This window comes from Rissa tridactyla, chromosome 5 (assembly GCF_028500815.1).
Source record: "Rissa tridactyla isolate bRisTri1 chromosome 5, bRisTri1.patW.cur.20221130, whole genome shotgun sequence".
Classification (NCBI taxonomy): Eukaryota; Metazoa; Chordata; class Aves; order Charadriiformes; family Laridae; genus Rissa; species Rissa tridactyla.
The window spans coordinates 35151377-35161574 of NC_071470.1; the positions used below are offsets into that span (position 1 = coordinate 35151377).

Genomic DNA, 10198 nt, shown 5'->3' on the forward strand with positions numbered 1-10198 from the left:
TGCTTTTTTTTCCCCTGGCATTAGGGAGCATAAACACTTATTAAAGTTTAAAAGGAAAAGGAAATTTGAAGATTAAAATAATGTTTAATTAGTATCTATAATACTCATCATCTTTCAGGTGCACAACACAAAGCAATTCATAAGAATGATTACTGTTATCCCCATCTTACAGAAAAATGAGGTGAATTAAATTATCTGCCTAATGACACACTTAGTGTTAGATTCCAGATCTTGCTCCCAGTTCTGTACTATATCAACTAGGTCACATTTAGCAATATACCATTTTTTAAAATTGCCAGTTCTACATTCACCAATACCTGGGATCTTTATTTTTCACTCTCTCTGAGATACTGAAGCTAGTAGCATTACTTTAGCTTTGTTAACATTGTATCAGCACAACATGCAGAATTTAAAACAAACAAAAAAAAAAGTACATACTAGATACTGTATTTTCCTACTGGAAACAAAATTACTACACTATCAGGTAAAACACTCAATGTTCTCTGCTAAATATCCATTGCTCCATTTCAAGGGAAAGTTGGTAAGCGGCAGGATAAAAGAACTAGAGTCAAGAAAGCCGGTGTTCCCTCGGGGGAGTGGAAGGTTTTGCAGTGCATTGAGTAAGACTCAAGCACATACAGCCTACCCAAGATCACTCTCGAGCACTTCCTTCACATTCGAGTCAAAAGGCTGAGCCTCTTTTTAAGTGAATACACATTCAAGAGCAACCAAAATTCTTGTCCAAATTGCACATACTCATAACTCACAACAATCACAAACAATTTACTTCTCCCCATGTTCACTATTTTGTCAAAAACTACATTAAATGACTGAGGTTGAAAGTGTCCAAATACTTTCAAGAGAATACACATGTGGTTTTGAAAAATCAAAAGCAGCACTGTGAATTTTGTCCAAACGATCCTAGAAAAGTACGTAGCAGGCTAGTTCAATATTAGAAAAATTTCTATCACCTAGTCTAGCATTCACTGACCTCACACCTACACATGTCCAGGAGCCTGAGATGCCAAAATTTCTTGTCAGATCCATAAGAGAAAGGTGTAACTTTTCTCCCAAGGGAAGAACATCAATCACAAGACAGGTTTGTTTAAAAGAAACAGCGGGAAGCACTTGTAATAAACTTCATGATCCTCTCTGGCACTGCCAGGGAATGGTGTAAAGGCTAACTGGTCTTTGCCAAATCCAGGTTATGTTATTTCAATGATGAAAGAGCCTGGACATTATTAAGTAGCAAAATACAAATAACATGATGTGCTTTCAGTTTGTTATGAGGCTTTTGGAGGTAAAGCTAAGCAACAAAGAACAATTTTCCTCAGTTTATTAAATAACATTGCTTAAAGTTCACTTTTGGTGGCTCTTTTTGTACATGGGTAGTAATATCGCCAAGACATTCCTGCTGTGCTGGCAGTCTCTAAGACTTGATTCAATTATATCCATCAAGATAATATTGATTTGCATTCTTATATTAAAGAGTGGTATCCGGAACCCTTTGAATTATTAACTGATAATGTACTAACTCGTATAAGGAAAGGGCTTTTTTCATCCAAAACAGGCCTTCCCTGTCTCGAGCAGCCAAGAAAAAATGAAACCAGCACATATTTACTAACCAACATTTTATGTCTAACGTTTGGTTGTGGTTATTCTTTAAAGGTTATTACATCAGTCTATCTACAAATACCTGTTTAACTTTAGAATTAATCTGAAAAATTTAATATCCGATTCCCAGACAACACTTAACATCCAATTAAATAACTAAATCATTAAATGTTAAATTAATAGTCAATTAAAATGTAATAGTTGATCCTGATTTATCATCCTACAAGTCCTCTCACAATTTCCTGTTTCTACAGTTGTGGTAGCAAATCTAAGTCCTACTAACTTAGCAAGCAAATAGCTAGCAAAAGAGCAACAAATTAGTCCCTACTGTAGAGTATATATGACAGTGGAAAAGAGTAAGTGCAGCATTTCTTATGGATTTTTTCCATCAGCAAGTAAACTTAATTGCATAACATTATAATGTACTTTGTGTCAAAATATGTGCTTCCTGTAGCTTTAGACAGGGAGACGATATTAACTAATGTAAGACATAAATTATTTTATTTTAACTTATGGTAAAGAGATAAGCATGGAAAAAAGAGAAGAAACTAGTCCTGCTAGTCTTGCAAAGCTGATCTGTGTGAAGCATCCTGAGGTAACATGACTGTACGTGAGAAAAGAGCTTATACAGGCTTTTATCTTTCCATGCTATAACTGCAGCTAGATTGAACAGGAGTAGTAACCGATCTACTTTAGCTACTTAAGGAGTAATTAAACTACATCAGTTTGGCACTAGTGAATAAGAAAGCTTCTGGTAGTCTGTTATCACTCATTCTTTAGCACCATATCTCAAGACATACTGGAGAAATGAAACTGTTCGGGATCTTCCAAAGCCCTGTTTCTAGTTAGTATAGCTGGTATTCTTGTACGCTGACCATAAGCACTTTCAACTTTAATTACACATCCTTACACCTTCATCATTAATCACTAGAAGATAAAGCACTTTATATTCTTTTTCCATGCTTGGAGAGCCTCCAATGAGGCTTTGATTGGGCATGAAGACCTTTAAATGTTACTACAGTAGAGATTTTAGAAAACAGTATCCATAAGATCTTGCACCAATCATTGTTTGTTGCAACTGCACACAAACTTGTAGGTGTATCTTGGATGTGTAGGAGAGCCCTGAAAAACAATCTGCCACCACTTATCACAAAAAACATCTTTCAAGAACATAGTGCCGTGACAAGTTAATGTTATTGTTAAATTCAAATTTCTTTTCACCCAAAGCCTCTTATACATTTTTTCCTAGTGATACCATGTAGAAGAGAACAGGACTGTTACTTAATGGTGGCTGAAAGGAAGAATTTATTCAAGTGTGTTGTGAAGTTACTGTTTAAAGAGCACCTGTTTGTAGAGATTACTCCGTTCTCAGATAGGAGCTAAAGGCTTACCTATTAGCAGTTCAACCCAGTAGGCAGAACCAGCTGTAAAAAATTACGTTCAAGACTCCCTGCAGGCAGAAGAACAGGCTGAAATCTGCTGCTTTGTAGTTTAATCAGTTCTGCACATTTACAGCACTGGCTTGTTTTTGCAGGTACTTTGAATGTCATTTTGTTCTTGAGATGTACATAATCCAGAGCAAGATAGTTGCATCTGTGCCATTATCATAGTGTTGGTTTGTTTGAAATCTATTTCTGAACATTTTGATATTTCTATTGACACACTGTGTGAGTGAGGGTAGGTATATATGCACAAAATTTTACTAGTAGACATTAGTTTTTGTGGAAAATACAGTGACTGACGATAAAATAATCAGGTAAGAAAAACAATAGTATTTATTTTTCTGTATTGTACGGTTGTAATCCTGGGAAATACACTGCAACATCCTGGGAAACTATGCAACAAGTTCAGTGACGTTTATAGTCACAATTTAAAATTGTATATCTTTGTCTTTTTGACCCATGACTTCACTGGTTACACAAATTTATAGTTTTTAAAGTAGCTACATAATTTTAAAAATATATTTGGTCCTGATCTAACTTCTTCAAGAGATGAAGAATCCTAGGGAAGTGAAGCAAGTAGCTTAAAAATAAAAAAAAAAATCTTAAGTTATCTAGCTTCAAATTCTAGCCCCTGGGTTTTGAATTCCTCCACTCTTTCAGGACTGAAAGCTTGGTTGCACCCTGAATGAATGACTTTTGTTCAGGCTTCTATCAACTTGTACTCTGCTTGCTTCACTTTTTCTCTTCTGGTCTCTGCTAATTTGTTTTACTTTACGTGTATTCAGAATGTTGCATTTATGATTATATGACTCCTCTTTTAGCATAATTTCCTATATAAGTGTAAGTTCATTTTTAAGGTCATTCATGGACTATGTCACTGTAGCTATCACTCTGTGCTTGCTTCCTTTCTCTTGGTCCCCTAAGCCAGTACCTACGCAAACCATTAAATTGTAAAACACCTTTGATCAATCTTCATGTTACTCTTTACATGTGGGAGCTGCTCATTCACAAAACCTACATTGTTGTCTTTCAAATCTCTCCTTAAAGCTTTCCATTATTCTGGTGCTAATGAAAAAAAAAAAGATTACCATTAGGCAACTGGAGTGGTACCAACAGTTTGATCTACTGTATCAGCTAATATTGCTTCCTTACTGCGTAACATCACTCTTCCTATATGTATTAATCAGCTACTCTTTGAGGCAAAGTGTTGTGTATGCATAAAAACTAAAGGCCTTAAGTTAGGACGGTTTACACCACCTGTATTTTATGATGCATATGCTGTACAGATGCTGTTAGAAGAGCCTAATACCTACAATGAAACAAGCAATTTTGGAGTTTCAAATATAGCTTGCTTTATACAGTATCTTAGCACAAATTCCATTTTGTAGGTTTGGTCTATATATTAAATACGTAAATCTGAGAAGTAAACATACCTGTTTTTCCTTTCAGTGCCTGCTAACGAGTATTTCTTCAGGATACATGCAGTTGCTGATATTTTCGACTCATTTTCTATTATTCACTTTTGTTTGTTTGCTTGTTCTCCCTGCTGGAAATGCTACATATTACTAGGTTCATCATGTTGCTAGGAATCAGTGAAGAGGCCTTAAAGTTACCAAGGAATTTGGGCTGCCTGATCTCCATGGTGTGAAGAACAGAACTCCCTCCTCATGGCACACAAGGAATTTTTTGTGCCTTTTGATGTCATACATGAATGTGTCTGTCTGAATGTTGCAGTGGAGAAGTGGTCAGTGGAGAATCCTGAAGCAAACTGGTGGGAAAAGCTTTAAAAATGCATTTAACACAAGTGTGGGACTGGCGGCTTTGAGAAAATGGAAGAGGAGACCAGAACGTTGCCGGAATATCACGCAGAGCCCCTGCTGCTGTTTGATGGGGGTTTTTGGAGCTCAGACATCTCTTGTGATGGCAGGAACCCCAGAGAAAGCATAAGCTGAACACCACCACTTTCCAGTAAACTGGATGACTCAACAGATTCTTAGCCTTGGGTACTTTCTTCATTTTTGGTCTTCTTCCTCCCACATCCTCTGGTAGGAAAGCCTTGTGGTAAAAGATGAGCGTCTTGCTAGGTCACTGCAGACTACGATCAGCTACCTCATTACCATATTCTCAGTTTAACTAGTTAGTTCTCTTATGATCATGGCTACAGTCTTTCATAAGAGCACATAGGCCTTGCATAAAAGGAATATGGGATCTGAGGGGACAGAAGATATCTCCCTGTAAATATAACTACATAACCCACCTCAACTACAACCAGAGCCTCTCTAAAGCCTGCCATCCTCCCAAGGAACCTCTAGCGAGCGTTATTCTTTCCCCTTGAACTTCTCCTGTCGCGCAGCAGCCACCTCTTCCCCGTCCCCCTCAGCCTCCAAGGCGGCCCAACAAGATGGCCGCCGCCCCGCTGCTGCCGCGCCGCCAAAACCCCGCAATTGCGCAGGCGCCGACGCAGCCCCCGAGCAGGTGCCGGGCCCTTTCCCGTATGCGCCTGCGCAGCGGGCTGCCCGCAGCGCCCCCGCAGGTGCACGGCGCCGGCCTGCGCTTGCGCAGAAGCCGTCCGCAGGTGCCCCCTCCCCCTGTGCTATATCTGAGTACGCCGCGAACCGCACGTATAAGCGGCCGCCTCACACCTCTTGCCTCCCTCAGATCCCTCCGCCGACTCCAAAGGCGGCACTCATAGCTTAAGGGTCAGCTCGCCTGAAGCGGAAACGTAAGCCTGAAGGCACGCTATGGCCTGAAACGTGTTTGATTTTCCATTGGGCCCCATCTTTGGTCTCTTCATGGCCGTTGGCGGGCTGGCGCACTCCTGCACTCGAAGCTTTGCGGAAGGATACTGCTTTTTTTTTAATCCGCCATCTGCTGAGCAACGGTTTCGAGGCGTGTCCAGCGGCGCGGGCACCGCCCCTCTGGGCCAATCGCAGCGGGAGGCTAGCCGATAGCCCCGCCCTCCTGGCGCGGAGAAGCCAATGGGAGCGAGGGATGGGGCGGTGGGGGCCGTCCGCGGTGCGGGGCGGGGGGCGGTCGCGCGGGTGAGGGGGTGTGTGCGCCAGCGCGGGGCCGAGTAGTAGCGCTGGCTGCGGCGCAGCGGCCGTTGCCGGGGGCGGAGGGGGAAGCGCCGCGTTCGCCGAACCCGCTGCCCGGGCGCCGTGTCGCCGCGGGGTGCGCCGGGCTGGGGCCAGAGGGGGGGAGAAGCAGGTGAGGGCAGGGGCGAGGCTCAAAGAGCTGCCTGGGCGGGCAGGAGAGGGTGTTGGGGAGGCGTCCGGAAGGAGCTCGGCCCGGTCGCCTGCTTCCCTGCCTTCCCTTCAGCTGCCCACCCCCCACCCCCGAGCTTCGGCTCCTGAGAGGGAGGGAACAAAGAAGCGGCAGGGAGACGGGGTGGAAATCGCTGGGAGCTGCACTGCAGCAGCTTCTGGTGTTTCCTTCCACCCACCCCCAGCGAGGCAATGATTAACGAGAGCGTGGGCAAAGAAGCATCCAGTGGGTGTCGGAGGGCTCGGCTTGAGCCGCTTGAAAAGGAGCGGGGGAGGGGGGAGGACGGGGAGAGGAAGAAGGAAGCAGCGCTGCTCCCGCCCGCCCTGGCCCCCGCGGCTCCCTGCGAGGAAAGGCGGGCGGGGGGCGAGCACGCCGGCAGTGCTCGGAGCGCGGCCTGCCCGCTGACCGCCGCCTTGCTTTGTTGTTTTATTTTTCTCTTCTTTTTTTTTTCTCTCCTCCTTCCTTCGGTTTCCTCCCTGGAGGCCTCCCGATGAGTTAAAATGGTGCTGAGGCTCGAGGGGAGCTGGTCGCTGCTGGTGGGGAAGAGGTTCCTCTGCCTGTCGGAGGAAGAGGACAGGTCGTGGGACACCAGTCGCATCTCGGAATGGCCCTGGAAGTCGGGCAAGATCCGAGCAGTTTCACATACGGACATATCCAAACAAGACCTGAAGGTAACCGGGAACTTCCAAAGAGACCTTCTGAAACGAGAGTGCTTACCCTGTGAGCTGGAAATTTAGTGTGCGTGCATGCGTGTGGGGGTGTGTATACGCGCGTATATATATGCTATTGTTGGGGGAAAGAGATTTTCTTAGTCAACTTGTCTGCCTAATGTGCTTGCAAACGCGTGCACCTCTGCGTAAAGCCCCCGGTGTGCTTATACTAATGGCGGAAATTACCTCAAACTAATTATAAATGTGCTTTCTTCCACCAGCATTTTGAAAACTTAAGATTTTTATTGCACCTGCTGTGCCTAGATTTTATTTCTGTGTATTTCCTAAGTGTAATTTAAGACGTTGTGAGTTGTAAACTTTTTTTTTCCACAGGTTGTAGTTACTAATGAAATGGAAACAATCCTATGTTGATGGGATCGTTGACTTCCCTTTCTTGCTCTTTGAAGTAGCTGGTAATGAACGAGTACTTCTCCTGTCTTGAAAGACGTGCCAAATTCATGTATGGTGTTGGAGGTTTCTCAAACTCTTTTTGCGTGGTGGCCACTTCTTAATGATTACCAACAGGATTTCTAAACATGCAATCAATTACTGCAAACTTAGTGAAACTTGTTAACTATATAGTTTGGGTGGAATTCAAGCGACTTTCACAGTTTGACTGTGAAGCTCTTAAGGGGCTATTTGGCAACTGTAGTCAGTAAAACTGTTCAACCATGTCTGAGCAATTACTATAGCATACAAAGTACTCGCTAAGGACAAAATTCCACTATAGTAACGGCATCTTGTTACATGGTCCTCCTGTTTGTTTCTAGGAGGGACTTTGGTGGCAGGCTGTTCTACGACAGCAAGAACAGTACCATCTTTCAATTAAAACTATTTACTTGCCTTTTTTTTTAATGGGAAGAACTTTGTGACCTTAGATTAACTGAAAAAGCACCTGCTTCTTGTCAAACAAGAAGAAATTGTATGTATTTCTAACTCGAAAGTGTGAAGTTTGGGACTTGTTATGAAGAGCCGCGAGTTGTTAGAGGACGAGCTTCTTGTTATGGATCTGCGGCAGGGGTGGAGCTTTCTCCATCTTTGGCCGGCGGGGCTGTGCCCATGCCATACTTGGAGGGAGGAGGAGGATGTTGCTGCTGCAGAAAGCTCTTCTTGAGGACCTTCTCTGGGACTTAAAAGAAGGAGCAGGTGCTGTTGAAGACTTTATTGTGAGCCTGGTAACTGGTTACGGTTCTGCCAGAAGCAATTGACTTAATGCGTTCTCCAGTGCAAGTGTTAAAGAAGTTGCAAAGTAGACAATTGAGGCGCTGAGAGCTTTTTGTACCAAAACACATGCCATCTCCTTTGTACCAAAACACCTCCTGAGTAATGTATAGTTAGACCCAAAATAGTAATGGACTGGGGGGAGGAGGAAAAGTCTCTAAAGGAGTAGAAATATTTAATCTTTTTCTATCGTCTCAGGAGCAAGCTACAGAATAGAAGGGCTGTCTACTTTTGAAAGTATTTTCTCAACTGTATTTTCCTGTTTGTGTGGTGTTCATACTATAGACAAAACAAGCCATTCTGGTTCTGGTACTTGTGTTATTTGCTTATCTCTTTCATTGTTTCCATGAACTTCAAAATGACTAAATTCATTTCTGCACCCATTAGTTTTATGACTCCTGTCTGTGGTAATGCTGTTTTGCGTGCATGCTTTTACTTGCCTTTCGCCTTAGAGGGAAGCTTAAACACAAGGGAATGTTTCTAAGATTCACTCAACTGAGATTTCTGTGCTGTTAGTTAAACGTATTTAGACTGGATTGTTATATTTTATGGGAAGAGAGAGTGATTTTTCTGAGTAGTGTTCTTTATCAAGACATTCCAATTCCTGTATTTAGGCAAAGTCGTATTTGTGGTCTTTCCCAATGCTTTGCTGATCTCCCCATGTTGCCTATGAAAGAATAGTAATGTCATCCCAAAGAAATTGGTCAAGCCACTGTGTTTTTGCTGTGAAGTAACAGCTGCTTTCCTCTTGAAAAGTTTGTATAGATGCTTCAGAGATTAGTAATGATAAATACCGGGTAAAAGCAGGCAGAAAACTACCTTCTTCCTGTGATATAATTTGATCACCTTTACTGGCTTACTGTCATTTGTGCTTTCAATAAATTAACTAAAGTTATTCTTTGGAACTCTTAAAATATTTCTGGAAAAACAGCCTGCTTTTTCAGGTACTCTGGTCTAGAGTTTGTGGAAAGTGCATATGCCACTACTATATACAGTCCTTTAGAGTTTTAGGGGGTTTTGTGTATGTGTGTTTCCTTGATTGTAAACACTGGTGGCAGAGTTAACACATTTAGCTGTTCTTGAGTAGCAGAGGACTTTTTTGAGAAGGAAAGATCGTATAGTTAAATAGGAATATTAGTGTTTTATGTGACAGTAATGATGACAAACCATTTAACGTTCACTGTCACTTAAAAAATACTAGGTCATGCTGGGATCCTTTAATGATTGGTTGGTTGTGTGACAGAAAGGCAGTAATCATGTTTGCATTATAAGTACTTTTTTTTTCTTGGAGGAAATTGGTGTTTGTCCTTTTTCATGTTGTGTATGCCTGAATTTTATGGTTAGTCACTCCTTCATTTTGCTTCCTTTCTGTAGATTTGTGTAGAATTTGATGATGAATCATGGGAAAAGAGAAGATGGATGGAAGTCTACAGCCATAAAATGAAAGTATTCCTGGTGGAGCAAAAGCTGGTACTGGCTGAAAGAAAATATCAGGCTGGTTCTATGTCTCCTGTCCAGTGGCCTGCAATGGCAAGTATATGCTTGGCATAAATCATGTTGATTCTGCACTTACGTGTTCTAGGGACAGTGTTGTTACAGGTGTGAATTTCTCAAGTACAGCTTCACTCATGTACTTTTATATGTGATTTGAAGGGAAACTAAATCTCTGTACAGCTAGAGCTTGGCAGAGCTTGTAAGCATTTGAAGTTGGTATATTGTGCCTGGAGATACAGGAATGTATTTTTATGACTTTGCTCCCAAACCACTCTTCTGTACAATGTTAATTTCTTTTCCCTCAAGACTCGTATTTCTTCCTTCTTTTGTGAAATTGCAGTTAAGAATAGAGATAAAAAGGGTAAACAATAGATTTCTAAGGATAGCCTGTATTTTTATCTTAAATTCTTGTTTTACTCTGCCTCAAGTACTGTTAATTCTTCAATGATTCTT

The 10198-nt window shown here is 42.1% G+C and overlaps 1 protein-coding gene across 2 annotated transcripts in view; it reads left to right on the top strand.

Moving 5' to 3' along the window:
- The first annotated feature begins 6112 nt into the window (after nucleotides 1–6112).
- Nucleotides 6113–10198, top strand: part of KDM3A (lysine demethylase 3A) — a 32372-nt gene continuing 28286 nt past the window's right edge. For both annotated transcript variants that reach the window (XM_054204290.1, XM_054204291.1), the window contains exons 1-3: nucleotides 6113–6263; nucleotides 6803–6991; nucleotides 9626–9781. In XM_054204290.1, coding sequence (XP_054060265.1) covers nucleotides 6821–6991; nucleotides 9626–9781 — 327 coding nt within the window. In that variant the 5' untranslated portion in view covers nucleotides 6113–6263; nucleotides 6803–6820. The remainder of the gene's footprint in view (nucleotides 6264–6802; nucleotides 6992–9625; nucleotides 9782–10198) is intronic.